Consider the following 18,247-nt stretch of genomic DNA (forward strand, 5'->3'; position numbering starts at 1 on the left):
TCGTGGCTCTATCTTTCTGAGAAATTGGCGTCACAATGAGTCTGTTTAGTCCATATTATAGTAATAATATTATTTTAGTAAATGCCAAAAACAATTGTAACTTCTCAATAGAAATGTAGGGTTAAAATCAGAAACTACAGCTGAATGTAAAAGATTTCTGCAGAAATGTGTGAGGTACCTTCTGTAAATAAATGTTGTTGCAAATCTGTTACCGTCCAAAGGAGAGGCACTTGGCCAGTCCTTAGAATCCAGTAAAAAAGTATTTTTGCATTGCTGTACGTATAGCATATGTTTTTTATACTGTTGCAGTACTGTATTCTATAACCCACTTGTAAACCCCAAATTAAATAAAATTTTATTGATATTGCTATTTGTAATGTTTGCCCTTCCATCCGGGAAAATTTCTGCAGACGCTTATACTTTGTAAAGAATGACACTGAATGATGTTCCCAGGAGTATTCATTAATATGTACATGATTCGCCAAAGAAAAATGTATTTCATCCCAGTTGAGATAGTAACGATGTTTCAGACATATCAATATCTAACAGGATAACTGTTAATGACAGCGTGTTCTCCGAATAACAAGATACTTCTTTATTGCATTTTGATATTTTCCAACGGTAAAAAGATTATTTAATAGAATACTTTTTTACGCATATCTGTTTGTTTTGTAAATACGTATGTGCTAATAAAATACATACGTATTAATAAAAGTTATTCCATGTGTTACTCTTCTTGAATACAAAATTGAAAATAATTTTGTTCTTCCTTTAGTAATTGCTGTGTTGACTTGTAAAATGTATTTCAAGCTTTTTCAGGTTTTGTATGTTGTCAGGTATGAAATGAATTTTTTTTCCATTTAACAAAGTGAATTTAAATAAAGGGAGGGTGTGATAAAATGTAAGTGATCCGACTGAAAAGACCTGAAAATTGTGCTCTTCCTATTGTATCATACTATATTTTATTAAATATTCAAATTTTACTTTGTTTTTAAAGTTTCCAAAAGTTTTTTATAATATTGGCTTAGTTACGAAACGAGGCAAATTAAAAGGACTTTTGTTTTTATTCATGTAATTAGACCTGATATATATTTTTCAAATGTCATCTTGATCCATACATGACTGGAAATTTTGAAAGAACACAAGTCAACTTTTGTTGCAAAGATGCAGTTGCTATTGAGTTCTCCTGAAATAACAGTGTAGGATTTTATGGAAAACTTGATATTTATATCAGATTCAGATAAATTGCACCAAACACAATATAGGAAGAGTGGTGAAATTATCTCTGATAACTCTGATGATACCGCCAACAATATGTGACAAATGAGAACAAATTCTGTGGATTCTAATTTTAAAATGTAAGATCACTGATGGCATAAGTTCTCCAAAATTAGTAATAAAACTTAGGTTATCGAATCTCAAAAGTCACGGTAATATATATTTTTCAAGTTCTGTCACTTATGACTCTGTTCTCTCACTAGAGCCCGTTTTTATAGACTTCTTTTTTCAGGGTAAGAGAATTGTGAGATTTTTCGTATTCATTTCGAATCTAACTGTTTAAACAATGTTTCCCGAACATTTTTTTCCTGCATCGATTCACTTGCGTATGGTTTCAATTCATTATGTTCCGAATGCATATAGTCAGGGCTTAAATTTAGCCTGAACCCACCGGACTCCGGCTCTCGCACTTCTCAGAATTTTTAAGAAAATCTTGATTTCAACCCAAATGTTTTGTAGTTTTAAATATTTTTTTTTTTCTCCTTTATATAACGCAGTACGAACAGAAAGTTATGCAACATTTATTTTAACAAATTTTAAAATGTATACGGGTACTATGAATATATGCCTTACTTTTCTTTGGAACAGCAGAATGCGAAGCAAAACTAGTCTAAATGCTCTCTCTTAAAGGAGGAAGAATATTTATGGCTTTAATAATCACTTCTTGAACTACACAACGTTCAGAAGGTGCTGGCTTTTCTATATGGTCTGAAAGATTTTAAATGAATTAGAAGTTGATGTAAGAAAACAATTTTATCTCGATCGTGAATAATGCTGCTCAAAATAGTAATTTATTTTCTTTAATCCTCATTACCCTATTATCATTAATTTGCTGTGCTATCATTTGTTTTATTTATTATTTCATGCAATTTTTGTGATTTATTATTTTAACTGATTTATGTATTTTTTAATATTTTATTTAATTATTCGTCGTCGTTTTATTTATTTATTTCTGTGTGATGTTTCTTATAGCCTTCTGTAAAGCTCAGTCATATTTAATTTTAGAAATTAAGCTCTGTGTATGGCTGCTTTTAAAAGGAAAGAAAAGTGTACTAAAATATGAAATAATGATAAAAATGAGCACTGTTATTGTTAACACTATCCTAATAATTATATAACAAAGTAACTAGAGTTTCAAACTTTTCGCAACCCATGCTTTGAAAACCACTTCCTCTGAAACATCTAAATTGAAAATTCTTTTATCTCCCAGATGTGGCTTAAGTTAACGATATTCCAAAAGATTATATGTTTAGTCTTAAAAGAGCAGTTATTTGCAATCAGCAATGACAAATAAAAGAAGTAATAATAAAGTAACTATATTTGTGTGTCTTGTCCCGTCATTTGAAACTTTTATTTAAAGAGGATTTTTGTCTCTGATCATTTTCCTTTTATGCTTGATAAATTAAACAGAGTCATTTGTTACCGTGTTATGCTTTCTATCACTTTGAAGTTAAAATGATATTTTAAATTTCAACCCCTCCCCCGAATTCTGTCATTAAATTATTCTTGATACAGTTTCGTCTTCTTTCATCATTCTGGCTTTTAAAGTATGTAAGATAAAATTATTTACATTTTTGGCATGTATTAGTTTTAAAATAAAACTTAGCATCACTTTGTTATAAATCTGCATTTTAAAATATTGCTTTTGAAATATTCACATTCTTTTTATTCTCTTTCAGGTGGAATGCTGGTGCTGTGTGTTATATTTTTGTTCCAAGTGCAATGTGCACTCTCTCAGGGACCCGAAGGATTTTTTAACAGCTCTTCACATGTAACTTTGAACTCTTTATTTCAAGTACGTAGCAGGACATCATTAAGTTTCAGAACTTGCTCCAGTGGCCAATTATTATACCAAGAGGGCATTACTGGAGATTTTATTGACCTTACATTATTGCCTTCTGGCAGTTTAGAGTTTTCATGGCGTGTGAATAGGCTTCAGCATTCAGTTAGTGTAGGTTCAAATCTGATTGATAATCACTGGCATGATGTAGATCTCCTGTACAGACTGGGATCTGTATGGCTCACTGTGTCTAGAAATACTGTACTTGTGGCAAACAGTTCATACCAAAATGATATTTTTGATTTACGATTAGAACATTCACAACCTGAGCTTATAGTGGGTAGAGGATTCACAGGTTGTATTCTACAAGGAGCTGGTGTTGTGTTAAATGATTCAAACATTAATTCATCTGGTGTCATTTGGGGTAAATGTCCTCTACCTGACAGAGGCGATTGTTGTAAGTATTATTTCAGTTTCCTTTGTGTTGCCGTTTTGTAACCAATTTTTTTAAGATTTCACTTTTCTTTTTTAAAATGTTTAAATAATTTAATATCTCAGTTATCCATTAAAATTGTGATTTCATCTGATTAATTTTAAATTAATCATAAAAGAGCAATATTGGGATGATGCTTGCTGTTAAAGAAAGACCTATAAATTTGGCTTTAGATAGTCTGTATAACCTAATATCTGCATCTCAGTAGTTGTGCTGGAGATTCAGATAAGATCAATTGTGGAAAAAAAAAAAAAAATTCAAATTTAGGACTTTAAGTGTCTTTTTAAAAATTATTCTGTTTGTATATTTAACTGCTCAATTTTTATTTCTTTGTACGAAGTAAAGGAAGTATTGTATTCATTGATGTCTATGCGTACGGACAGGATAAAGGACTCTTTTTTTCCAAAATGGACTTTTTTGTAATGTCTGTACATAGTAGTACATATCAGGGCCGGCGCTAGCAGTTTCGCCGCTCCGGGCAAAAAGGTAAAATGCCGCTCGTTTTTAACAAAAATTAAAAGAGATAACCTAAACCCTTCCCACGCTTAATGGTAAAATAAAACGTGAGTAAAAAAATTGCTATCAATAATGTTGAAGTTTTAATTAGCAAAAAATACTAATTTATTAATTTATGTTTTTGGCACTAAATTAAAATTAGGGTTGTACAGAAAAAAAGAAGAGTCACTTCTAGTGTATAATTATAAAATACAGATATTAAAAAAAATACTAAAATAAATTATAGAACCACTAAATATTAAAACTGAATTACATATTAAAAATACGTTTAAACCGAGAGTTAAACTTAAAAGTGTTTTTTTCTCACTTTTAATTCTCAGAATTTTTTTATAATTTCTTTAACATTAATTTCTTCAGCCAGTGTATGTTCAACGGCTATTGTTGTCATGCCGTTTAGCCGATCCTCGGTAGTTGTGGAGCGTAAAAAATTTTTAATTAATTTTAATTTGTAGAGACTTCTTTCTCCACTTGCCACGCTTATTGGGAGAGTAAGCAATATCCTTAAAACTATACCGAGATTTGGAGCAAAATCCAGATTCGATATGAATTTTAAAATCTCGATTGGACTTTCTTTTTTATTTAGCAAAGCTACTATCTCGTCTGCCAGGTCCAACGCGTTTATATCTGATGAATTCCCATCAGTTAATACTGTTTCTAGATCTTTACAATACTTTAGTACGTCGGTTTGAGGAGTATCTTTTAAATCACAAGTATTGTAATAAAAATTGGAAATAGTGCTGTGAGTACTGATCAAACCAAGCCTGGATTCAAGTGCATTGATAGCTTTATCTAATTTGAAAAAATAAAACTCTGCCTTCTATTTTAAAGTAGAATTTTCTATCGGATCATCTTGTGCATCGTCGTCGAAATTAAGATTCCTTCTTCTAACTTTATATGACGTGGCTGGGTGAGCTCAAAATTAGCCGGTATGTCAATTTCGTCGGTGAGTTCTAGAGCATCGCAAAGCATTTTATTAAAGGCTGTGTCCGATCTAAGATCCTTGAAAATATTTTTACAATTTTTCAAAAGCTCCATAGCAGATGGTAAATAATAATCTTTTGCCTGCAAGTGCTTACTTATAGGCTTGATACGATTTAAGATTTTGTACCAAATTACAATGCAGCATAACTTAAATTGTTTAACACAACTTAATAGTCCATAAGCCTCAACTCTTATAGAGTTGTCAATCTCCGAATTATTACAAACAGCAAGTAAAGCATGGTATATCCTTCCAAATTGATACCTTAGTGGTTTTAATGCATCTATTCGGCTTTCTTAACGAGTATCACTTAGGGGTTTCAAAGTAAGTCCGTGAATATATTTTATTAATATGGTCAATCGAAAAGTTGCTGAGGAAAAAAATAGTTATATTTTTGGACTATATTAAAAAAATTGGCGGCTTCGAAGGATGCTTTTGTCATGTCATTAACTACCAAGTTTAATAAGTGGCTGCTACATGGTAGGTAAAATGCTCTTGGATTTAACGAATTTATTCTAGATTGTACTCCCGATTTATTGCCTCTCATGTTTACCCTATTATCGCAAACCTGCCCCCTCATATCTTGCAAATTTAATTCCAATGTTTGAAAGTTCATAGCCAGTCGATCTTTCAACCTTAAAGCCTAAAAAAGCTTTCATTAATTTTAATGGAAACCTCCTTGGGATTGGATTTGTCAATGGATACATACCTTACTAAGACTGTCATTTGCTCGATCTTGCTGATATCAGGAGTACAATCTAAAATTATTGAATAATATTTAGCTTTTTTAATCTTATTAATAATATGAGATGTTATATTTTCACGTAAAAGAATAATTAATTCATTTTGAATTTCTTTTCCGAGATAGTGCACTTTAACTTCTTTTTTAAGCACTCTGCGGAGATGTTCTTCCATTACTGGATCAAACTGAGCAAGTAATTGAATAATTTGTAAAAAAATTACCGTTACCGAAATCGTAAAGTTTGTCACTTGTACCTCGGAGGGCTAAACAATTTTGAGCAAGCATTTTTATTGTTTCAACAATTCGTAGAAGCACCTCGCACCAATGATTTATTTCTGCGGTAGTGAGTCTTTGTGAGTGACTATCAATCGTTTTGGAGTACTGCATTCGTTGATTTAATTCAATGTCCAAGATTTTTGACTTTGGATATGTTTTTTAGAAGTCAGAATGAACTTTTTAAACAAGTCAGAGGACTTCCAATGGGGGCATATTCCAGTACTTCGATCTGTAATCTCTTTTTATTTATCAAAGAATTTACCTTCCAAAAAAATTTACAACAGTAAAAATTAAATTACTACAAGCACACTTACAGATATATAGATAATCTTATAACATTTAATAATTTTAATAAGATTGAATACTCCGAAATTTATCCAGAATGCCTTACACTTAATAAAACTTATCATTCGCAAAATAACATCGACTATCTCGATCTTCAAATAATTAACTACAAAAAAATTTTACTGTTCGACAAAACAAGAAACTTCAATTTCAATACTAACAAATTAATAAATTGGACTTCCAACATCTCCAAAAAAGTTATTAGTAATACAATCTTAAATCAATTACAACATATTAAAAATATTTGCACAGATACGATAGATCTACAATGCAAAATTTTGCTCCTTATTAAAATTCTCAAAAATAATCTAATACCTAATCGATTTATTAACCATTGTCTTAAAAGGGCAAGCGTTAAATACTTTGTCTAAATCATTTAACTGATAGGGATATGATAATTTGTTCCTAAACCTGAGAAGGCGGTATAAGTTGGATGACAATCAGTTGGAGGATTTGTACATAATGTAATTACAAAATTGTATATAATGTAAAAAATAATTATTTTCAGACTTTTCTTATGCTGTTGCTAAAAAAATGAGCTAATTTCATACTCTTTGGTCTGTCAAATAGCTCGTTGACAATGAGAATTACTTTTTTCTCTCTCTTCCTCGTTCTGACACGGTAATTAGCCAGAAATAAATTAATTTCCAAACATTCCTAGTCCCTCCCACGTCTCAAAAATAGCTTTTCAAAAGTTTCACCGCCTGTAATAATTCAAAATGTCCCCACTGCCGATAATGGAATTTTGGACACACACCCCTTCTGAGTAAGACACAGAAGAGAGAGCATTTTACCGACATCCGACTAGAAAGAACGTAAGTTAATTAATGCATTTTCTGGCAATAGTCTTGAATTAACATGCATAAAAGCGAGGCGACATTTACTCAAGTATTTTGTAAATTTTACTACATAAATTGGCTTTTTACTCAAAATTTCTAAAGAACCTTGTATTAGCGAAAATGCTACATTCAAAATGAGTTCTTTGGTACTCTACTTTGATTATAAATCCCATCACTTCACGGAACTACAATTTTGGCGTAACTTAATATGCCGGTTTGGCATCATCATTCTTGAGTAAAAGACGAAACACCTTCGCATTTATTAATTATTGTTCATTGAATGGTAATTGGTTTGTTCCCTTTGAAAAGTCAACTAATTATCCAAACAATAGCGATACTAACTTGTTTTTTATTTTTAATTTCTTTTTCAAAGTGGGAAATTTTGATCTTTATGATTTAAACTCAAGCCCCCTGAATTTTTTTTTTTTTTTTCCCATGATTTACATTCAAGTTACTTTAAAACACAATTTTCGGAATTAAACTTCCTACATATGGGTTCACTTTTTTTAGTACATGCTACTAAATTTATATTAGGAGATAATATAATCAATATTTCTTATCTTACTTTGCAGCTATAGCGCAAGTATTAGAAAAACTTATTTTCTAACTCAGGGAATTTTAGATCATTCAATATATATACAGTCAAAAGTCTTTAATCCGGACGTCCATAATCCGGAATGATCTATAATCCGGACCTCAAAGCTACAAACTATCTGCACATGCGTACACGCATAATGCGTATACGCATGCGCATAATACGTTTACGCATGCGTTAATGTATAACGGACGGTATAAGCTAAGCTAAAATTATTTAATTATCTATTTCAGTTAATGTTGCAGATTGCGTTGTTCCTTAATCTTCGAATTGGATCCGGCTTATTATTTTTTGCAGACTGTTAGAGCAATTTTATAAAAGTAAGCGTGAACTTTCGATTATGTCAAAAAGTATTTCCGATTCTGGAGCTGCCAAAGGATCTACGAAGCGAAAGCATGTTTCGATGTCCATCAAACAAAAAGTGGGATTGCTGCAAAGAATGGATAAAGGCATATCCTTTGTTTCTCTAACCGTTCCGAAATCTGTTTATCAATTTCACGCTGTTCTGCGGGGGGGGGGGGAGACGCGCCGCGCAATGAACTGGAAGTTTATTTGTCAGCACTATCCTTATCTTTAGGGCAGATGTTTTTATTTTATTCGGTTTATAATTCTTTAATAAATGTAGTATTTCATCTCGATGTACTCCGTCTTTGATATGATTTAAATCAAATACCTCGTCATTATAAATATCACGAATACACATCAAATAGTTTCTGGTTGCAATTTTTTAATTTCGACTATGCGTAATGTATGCTTTACGCATGCGCGCGTTGAAAGAAATGTTTAATAAAGTAAACAAATAAATATTAAGTTTTTTTTTTTTTTTTTTTTTTTTTTTTTTTTTTTTTTTGTAAATTTTGATACCCTTTAGATCAGGGATGTCAAACTCATAGGTACACTTGGGCCAAACAAACAAGGTTTAACTTTCGGGGGCTGCAAAAAAAAAAAAAAAAATCAATATTCATAGAAACGTAGATTTATTTCGAATAATACAATAATAAACATATTTATATAGAAAAGAACAAGAAAAATTTAATGTTTACGTCCTGATACTTGACATCTCTTCTCTGCTATTATCTTTCCTATTTCGGGAGAAATTTTGTTTGCAGTGATAACTTTCAACGCTGACCCAAGGTGAGCATCATTAATACGGTTTCTAATAGGAGACTTATTACCTTTCATGACTGAAAATAACTGCTCGCACCGATAAGTGCTACCAAACATGGAAATAATTTCATATGCTAATTTTCGAGTATTTTCAAACCTGGCTGGTAAATATTATTATTTGCCGATATATTGGCCGGGCCGCAAAAATATTTGTTGTGGGCCGCAAGTTTGACATCCTTGCTTTAGATCATAATTGCTCTTTATTTCATAAATTACGGTTTCATATTTTTAATTTTATAATTTTTGCATGCCATCTTACCAGATTTAAATTGATGATGTATAATCCGGAATCGCCGAAGTTCCGACGAGTCCGGATTAAAAACTTTTGACTGTATATATATATTATATAATTAATAACTTATATATTTTATTAAAACTCGACATATTATTTTTTCATAAGATTTAAATGTATCTTGGTTTATTTTCTTCATAAACTAGTTAATTTTACAGCCAATTTGCCACCTCCTAAGGTTTACGCTCCGGGCCTGGCTTGCCCACCCGTAGCACGGGTCCTGTGCATGAGTAAGCATCTTGCATTCCTGAAAAACTATTACCGTAGAATATAGGATTGTTATAACATCTATTTGTAAACTCCCTTTCTTACTGCAATCAACAATACTATATATATATATATATATGCACACACAAACCACACTCTTTCTTTACCTAGCCTTTATTTTCTCAGCCGTTGGTCGTAACCGATACTTTCAATTTTAGAAGGGTTTTAAGTAATGAAAATATTCATGCAGTAGGCTATGTCAAATTTATAAAAATAAATAAATAAATAAATAAAAAATAAAAATAAAAAAAAAATTATTGGGCAAATAGCAAAATCTGTTAATGTGGTCTCCCAGTGTCAGCATTAATATTTAGAAAAGTTTCATACTCATTATGAAAAGAAAAGTGACTTCTGTATGATAAAAATTGACAGGGCTATTTAATTTTAAAATTTGCATTTTTGTTCGTTTGAATAGTTAGAATAATTTAAAGAAATGAGTTTAAATGAATTTCAACAAAAAATAGGAATAATTTAATTGGCTGTAAAATGAAATTAAATTTGCACATATCAGATTGTGTGGGATTCCTGTTACGGCCACATATGGTATCTACGCACACCAGATTTTTAATTACTGCTGACCAAAACAGAAATTAGATTTTTGAGGAGTAGTTAAATATACTGAAACCGATTATATATTTAAAAATAGCTGATGTGGGCACCACATGCTTCCCTGTGCAGCCTGTTAAATTATACACATTTTTTGCTGCATTTCATTTAAACTTATTTCCTCGAATTTCATTAGGTATGTATTTCTCATTCACTCAGTTCATTTCTGACTTTGCGCCAAGGCAGAAATATATAAACTCAAAACATCTTCATTAAAAATTGTAAAATACAGAATTTAAAATGCCAAATCAGTTTAAAACACTTTAATTTTAATTGTATAATTTTTTTTAAAGTTTTTTACACAAAAACAAGCAATTTAGTCATTAGGCAGGAAGTTTTTGGCACACAAAATTGAAACTTTTGATCCCTCTGGGCAAAAAGGCACTGAAGTTGGTGAATCAACTGACTTAATTACCTGCTGTAGGAAACATTTCAAATATAAACAAATGGTGGCCTCGTTAGGCTAGCGCCAATTAAACTTTTAAATTGTTGGTAATTCTACAACTATTGCATGCAGATTAATTAAAGGCATAAAAACCGTAACTGGAATATAAAGTCAAGATAATTCACAATCTCTTAAAGCAAAAAATGCACAATTTACTAACATATAAGAATAAAAACTGAACTCAGAAAGGAATTGACTTTCTTTTTGCCAAAAAGCTGAAACAAGTTCTTAATCAATGATATTAAGTTTCAAGATCATAAATTCAATTGGAATATTAATAACAGGGAGTCTATTATGGAAGCACTCCAAACTCTAGATATTAAAGAATATTAATTGCTACGATTTCGAAAATCTTTACAGCACTTCACTTTACAGCAAGAGTATCGTTTAACAACTACATGAAATTTAATAAATAAGTTTTCAAGCAAGTGCGAGGTTTACCAATGGGCTTTAGCACTTCATCCGCACTTTGCAACTTAGTTCTCTTCTCACTATAATATAAATTGCAATGATCACTTACTAATGTAAACGTAATTATTTTCCTACATTTTCAGATATGTGGAAGACATTATTGCAGTCGATAACTTTAACAATATAGAAGAAGCAAATATTTATCCTGCAAGTCTAAACAAAACTAGCCCACAACAACAAGAAATTGTTTACGTTGAATTAGAAATTTTAAACTACAAAGGTAATAAAATCTAAGATAAAAGAAGAGATTTCAATTTTCGCACCATTAAACTCATCAAATAGAATTCCAACGTCTCCAAAAAGTTATACGAGGCGTATTCGGAAACTAAGTACCGTTTTGAAAAAAAAAAAAAAAAAAAAAGTAAAACAATTTTTTCGAATCCAATTTTATTTTTACATGAAAATACATGTCTTAAACTATTTTTCAACATAGTTTCCGCCAATGATCAAACACTTGTCATAGCGGGTGACCAGTTTTTGTGTACCATCGTCAAAGAAACTTCCCGCCAGTTTCGATAACCACGACTCCACAACATTTTTCAGATCCATTCGTCAGATCCAAAGTGCTTGCCACCAAGCTCGCGCTTCATGTGAAGGAACAAGTGATAGTCGGACGGCGCCAAGTCTGGGCTGTACGGCGGGTGATCGAACTGCTCCCAATGAAACTGTCGAATTAACGATTGAGTGACAGCAGCAGTATGGGCATTGTCATGGAGCAACACAATTCCTTTACTGAGCATTCCTCTTCGTTTGCTTTGAATGGCACGCCTTAGTTTTGTTAAAGTTTCACAATATCGTGCCGCATTAATGGTTTCACTTTCGGGAAGAAATTCAGTAAGCAATGTTGGAACATATAACTTATTGTAAACCTTTTACTGCATCATCTCTCCTCCTTGAAATGTTTATTAGGCTTAGTTCTTATTTTAATGTGATATATTAGTTACTTCTACTTCTTTTTCTTACTTCCACTGTTTGCGTTGAGAACGGACTGTTTCAACCTAATTGAGATGCAAAAACGAAACGTGATGTTACGTCGTCTGGAAAGCCGATTCGTGCCGATAGCTGATTGGTTGCCGTGAGATGACGCCATGCCTACTTCTGCTAGTCGCTCTGGTTCCTGCTTTCCTGGCACTTGGGTGTGCGGTTTCCAGCCCCTTCGAATAAGTTCCTTGGTTCATGTATACAAGATGGTTGTTCCAGAATAAGTTCCTTGGTTCCTGTCCACAAGATGATTGTTCTGGAATAAGTTCCTTGGTTCCAGAGGCTACTATGTGAGTGACTGCCGTGGGCGGCATCCATGTTATTCATGAAGGTGGCATTTAAAATACGTTAGCGGCGATTCCTCGTGTTCAACTAATATAGACGGAATTAGGCCGGTTTTAAGTGCTTTCAAGAACTTGATTTAAATTTCAGGTGTTTTCTTGACCATTGATCATGGACTTATTGAATGTGTAGCCAATTTCATTTGAGGCCGCATAATTACTGTTTAGGACATTTTGTTTGTATTGAATGCCAGTATTTTTGGAGATCAGGTAAAAATATCATTTGATGAATGATGGTTATATTATATTTTTCCTAAGACTCTGATATTGTTTAAATTTATTTTCTGTGTTTTTATTCTTTATTATATTGTTAATAAATTGGTAGTTTGAAACCTTTTTATTGTCTTCAATGTCTGCACAACATATTATCTCAGGGAGCTTTTATTGCTACTATTGCTAAAATGTTTAATTTTTATAAACTTTGCTTTAGCATCAAGCAAAACGCCTTTCCTATCCCAGAAGACAGTGCACATGATTTTTTGTGATGACATTGCCACTTTGAACTTTTGTTTTTTCGGAGAATGAGTGTGTATCCACTCCATCGATTGTTGTTTGGATTCTGGTGTGAAATGACACATCCAAGTTTCATCGCCTGTCACAATTTGTTTTAAAAAGTTTTCTCCCTCATCACTGTACCGCGTGAGAAATGTCAGGGCACTACCAAGTCGCTTTGTTTTGTGAACATCAGTGAGCAATTTTGTAACCCATCGGGAACACAATTTGCGATAATTCAAGCGGTCGGACACAATTTCGAACAAAACAGTATGTGAAATTTGTGGAAATGCCTCTGAAAGAGTTGTCATTGTGAAGCGTCTGTTCTCATGAATTGCTTCATCAACTTTCCTTACCAAATCATCGGTGACAACAGAAGGCCGACCACTCCGAGCCTCGGCGTGGACATTTGTTCGACCTGCATTAAACATTCTTACCCACTTTCTCACCATTCCATCACTTATCGCGTATTCACCGTAAACTTCTGTCACTTGACGATAAATTTCGGCCGGTTTTACATTCCTCGCGTTCAAAAATTTAATCACTGCACGAATCTCACAGTCAGCAGGAGAACTAATTGTCTTAAACATTTTGAATGTGCACACCAAACTGAAAACACAACATAGAGCAACCAAAATGGCGACGCTTGAAAGTCAGTGAACAAGAAAGATTAGTGCGCATGCGCGGGACGCCTACCACAGCGCTGCGGCGGCTCTAGAATGAAACGGTACTTAGTTTCCGAATACGCTACGTAATTAATATTATTAATACTCGTATTCTTAGAATCAAGAAAGTTTGCAATGAAAGAGATTATCTTCAATAAGAAATACAAAACCTTATTAAAATACTCCTAGATAATTAAATTCCAAAGCTCACACCTTAAAAAAAGCTGGCATTAACTTTATCTTTTAGATTACTTGTTTACAGTGAAATGATATATTTTACTCTGAAAAGAAAGTAACTTATGGATGAAGTCAACGAGTAATTTAATGTCAATATGTAATTTAAAATCTTTTTTTTTTTTTTTTTCTCTTTGAAATTTGGCAAGGATTTTATCAAAGTACTAGTAATTATGTTCTTTATGGAATTACTTGCATTCTATCCTATATTACTAAACAAGAGGGCCTATTTGAATTTATGTTTTTATAGCTGGATTACTTGGAGAATTTAGACTTTATTAACACCTTATTAACACCTTATTTCTTCTTCCTGAAACCTTCTACCAGTTTTGTAACTAAGTTTGTAGAAATGCATCGCTCTCTTGGATGATTCACTTAAAAAGCATAGTAGTAGATAACAACGCTATTATCCCTGTTACCTGCTGCCTTGTTAACACACACACACACCCCACCCATTCCAGTTTCGCCACCAAACTGAATCACTCCCAGAGAGCGCAAGCTATTTAATTGTTTTTAGTTATTTGCTTTTTGACAATCATTAGTTTTAATGTAAGGCTCTTTTCCGTTTCCGCCCCCCCCCCACTTTTTTGAAAAGCCAGTAAGCAGAGTAGTTCTAAAGTCATGCATCCATATAGGCATCCATTCTTAGTCTTTCAAAGCATTCTGCTGATATGGAAGATTAAGAAAAGATACGTTATTCTTTTGTTTTATAATTTTCTTAGTTTTCATTTTTAATAAAAAGTTTTTTTTTTTTTTTTTTTTTTTTTTTTTTTTTTTTTTTTTACATTTTAACTCAGCTCACTCCAGCAGCTTATTTTTATGAGTATCTTTTGGCGCAAATTTAAAATTCACAAAAGGCTTAATTTTCGAACAATTGAGCTACTATTTATATAATTTGACTGAACAATTTATTTTTCAGTTTTGAAGAAAAAATTTATCCTTTAATTCTTGATATAGAATTTTACTTCTTGATTTAATTTAGTTTATGTAATTGATCTGTTTTGCCTTTTAAGGTCTTTATAAAATTTTTTATGCTTTAATTTTTAATGTTTTTTAACATTTGTATATTTTGGTCTTAGTTGAATATGAATACATGAAGGGAAGAGATCTGAACATTTGAGAAATATTAGAATGTTGTTTTAGGTTAGAAGTGAAGGTTTGATAATAAAAAATGGTTTTGAGTCTCAAATGATTCAGAGAAATGAAACATGTATTCAGAACTCATTAATCAACTTCAAATTTAACATTCATTAATCAACCTTAGGAGTGGCCAGTGCCATTATAGGCAAGTGCCCACCATTGGGAAAAATAGATAAATAAATACACGTACATTGCTGCCCATTAATATTGCTGTGCTATGAAGGAAGATTGTAACAAATATGAAATTTGCATAAAAGATAGAATATGCTTTGATGTGAATATAACATTTCCAGCATGTGCACATTACAGACCAGAATAATGACATCTCAAATCAGTCTAAAAGAACAGATTGAAATGCTGATTTTCCATTTAAAATCATGTTTATGCATTCTTTTTTGCATTAGAGTTCTATCTTCATGTAAAAAGACAGAACTCAGGTCATCTATTCTCAGAATTTGATTGTTTAAGATCATAGTCTACTAGGTCTGTGGATTTGCAAACCACATAAGTGCTGCCTGCATTGGTCGAGATTTGATGATTGTTATGAGAATTTGAAATCAATGAGTCCAAAGGGCCAAAAATGAGATTAATTACTCTTGCTCATCATTATCATGACAACAATAAGCAGTGCCACATATTGTCCAGGTACATAGCCAAGGAGGTGCCCGATTTCACACTCGCCACTTCAGCCACCTCACCAAATTATGTAAAAAAATACGGTAACTAAACAAAAATCTAATAGTATATAAAAAAGTAATTTTTTTTTAATCTGAAGTTATTTCTAAGCATAGATGTTAATCGGAGAAAATGTTTCAGTTTTGGAGCAGTTTCCATCGATTTGCAAGGATTTCGTGTAAAGCTCAACAGCTTTTTCTTTAGTTACAAAGCCCTAAATGAGAACTGAGAGCAAGCAAGACGTAAATCCTATGCAGTCAAAAAATCCAAACTTCAGAAGGGGGGAGAGAAGACATCCAGTTTTTGAGTACATGATACTTAGGTTTGTAGAAAATATAATCACAGTCATAATTTAAGGATCCAAACCTCTATTCCTTCTTTGAAAATTTAGCATTTGCAAATTTTTAACTGACAAAACAGAAATCATATTTTGCATAATGTTGCTTTGATTAATTACTTTTTTTTGCATTAAATATTAAAAGGTTGCGTTTCCATTGAGGAAATATTGTCAAGTTTAAACTTTTCAAGCTTTACATTTTTCAAATTCATTAATAAGATTTTCAGTATGTAGCTACTTTAAAAGTTCAGACTCTATAGAAATGTTAGCAAGATTTTCTAACTATTCCTGCATCATTCTAAATTGTAAGTAATCCTTAATTGACTTTAATTTAAGAAATAATCTCTCTGCTGTAGCTACACAAATTGGTATAGTTAATATGCTTGTGCTAAAAAAATAACCAACAAATGCTAAAAGAAAAGATATGAATGTTCATATCTTTTGAAGCAAGAATTAAACATACAGTTTACTTATGAGGTGGAGGTTGCATCAACTGATGCAAATAGGCAACCAAAATTAGCATAAAATGCAGTCCTGCAGTCACACCACAATGCCTTAAAAAGGGGTATGCCATGCCTATCTGTCAGTTCGCAAACAACGATAGTTTCATGTCATCCAAAATATCCAAAACAGAAAGCATGAGCCTAAGACACCATTTGCACGATGAAATGCGTTGGAGGGCTTTCAGGAAGTTGCAAGCTGTTGCAAGATAATCAGCTATTACAAGAGAGCTGAATGTGCATCGTACTGTCATCTATAGGGTGTGGAATTGTTATCAAAACACCTGTAGAAGACGTGGGTCTGGATGCTGGAATATTACCACAATGGTAGACGATTGCTTCATGTTGCTATGTGCTAGACTCTCCACTATTAGCATGACAGCTGGCGTCGCATCTCTCTGCTGCTGCAGGATGGCCCATATCCCACCAAACTGTGTTGAGTTGACTGCATGAAGGTTGATTCTATGCTCAATGACCTGCGGTTTGTGTTCCTTTGTCCCCATTGCATGTCAGAGCATGGCTGAATTGGGCACGTAAACACAGCAGTTAGACAACAGAGCAGTGAGGCCATGTGCTTTCTATGGAGGAGTCTTAATTTAACATCCAGAAAGATTCTCGAAGAACAGTGATATGGCGAGAACCAGGGACACTTATCGGATGCCAAACATTATCAAAAAAGACCATTACACAGGAGATTTACGTGTATGGATTCGGATAGCAATGACTGGCCGCACCAACTTCTACGCGATTCCAATATCGCAGAAAATTCTAGAACCCCTCGTGTGTCCTTTTATTGCTGCTATGGTTACCGTCACAATATTTATGAGTGATGATGCCTGCCTGCGTAAAGTTCGAGTGGTGCTGAGTTATCTGTAGAGTGAAACCACTCCACTTCTCCTGTAGCCTACTGGATCACTGGGCCTAGATACCATAGAGCAGGTGTGGGACATGTTGGGATGATGGATAGCAGGTCGTAATGTGCCGCCAAGGACCCTCCACGGGCTGTGACATGCATTAGTACAGGAATGGGTGTTACTGCCACAACAAGCGATCAATCACAGTATTGCCAGCTAGCCTCGCCTCTGTCAAGCATGCATTTCAATTAGAGAGTATCATGCCTGTTATTAGCATGTTGTTACCCTTGCACGTTCTTCCAACCCATATGCTCATCCATGGGATAGTTGTAAAACGTGTTTGTGTGTCTTTATTGTTTGCTCTGTGGTCTAGTAATACCTCACGAACCTCTTGGGCAACTTTAATGCATATTCATTAAATATTTTTTGCTTTATTCCGTGTTTGCCTTTGTTGCTTATGTTTTTAGCAGAAGTGTAATACATGTAATGCAATCGTAATGTTTGAAAATGAGTGGCTTAAGCTATTTTTTGTAATGTAATTGAGCGTTTCTACTACAGATGTCGCATTTCTCAGAAATTGTAATTCCTATAAGAGTTCTGTTCCATCTACATCCTTTTTGTTTCATTTTTATTAGTTAAATCTTCTTTACGAAAATTGGTTTTGTTCAGAATAGTATAGAAGGTTATAGTATTTCATTAATTCTTTTAGAGTTGATCGATTTGTTAGTATGTCTACACTTTATGTCGCTACCGATTCCAGGCTTATATTGCTCTATTTTCAATTAGAATAATTTTTTTGTTGATTTGCTGTCTCTTATAGCTGGTGTTTTGTCTTCTTGTTGGTATTCTCTACTTTTATTCGCAATTTGAGAATATCGTCATTTGTTTTTGAAGAACTTGTAATATATTGTGCATTTAAATATTTGTGAAAAAATAA

At 32.8% G+C, this 18,247-nt stretch overlaps 1 protein-coding gene across 3 annotated transcripts in view; it reads left to right on the plus strand.

Moving 5' to 3' along the window:
- The window catches only part of crb (cell polarity complex component crumbs), a 186,523-nt gene that overhangs the window by 88,984 nt on the left and 79,292 nt on the right, over positions 1-18,247 (plus strand). For all 3 annotated transcript variants that reach the window (XM_085814416.1, XM_085814412.1, XM_085814410.1), the window contains one exon: positions 2,958-3,515. In XM_085814416.1, coding sequence (XP_085670542.1) covers positions 2,958-3,515 — 558 coding nt within the window. The remainder of the gene's footprint in view (positions 1-2,957; positions 3,516-18,247) is intronic.

This window comes from Stegodyphus dumicola, chromosome 1 (genome assembly GCF_044657685.1).
Source record: "Stegodyphus dumicola isolate Sdum_Otavi_A_Nest chromosome 1, ASM4465768v1".
NCBI classification, from domain to species: Eukaryota; Metazoa; Arthropoda; class Arachnida; order Araneae; family Eresidae; genus Stegodyphus; species Stegodyphus dumicola.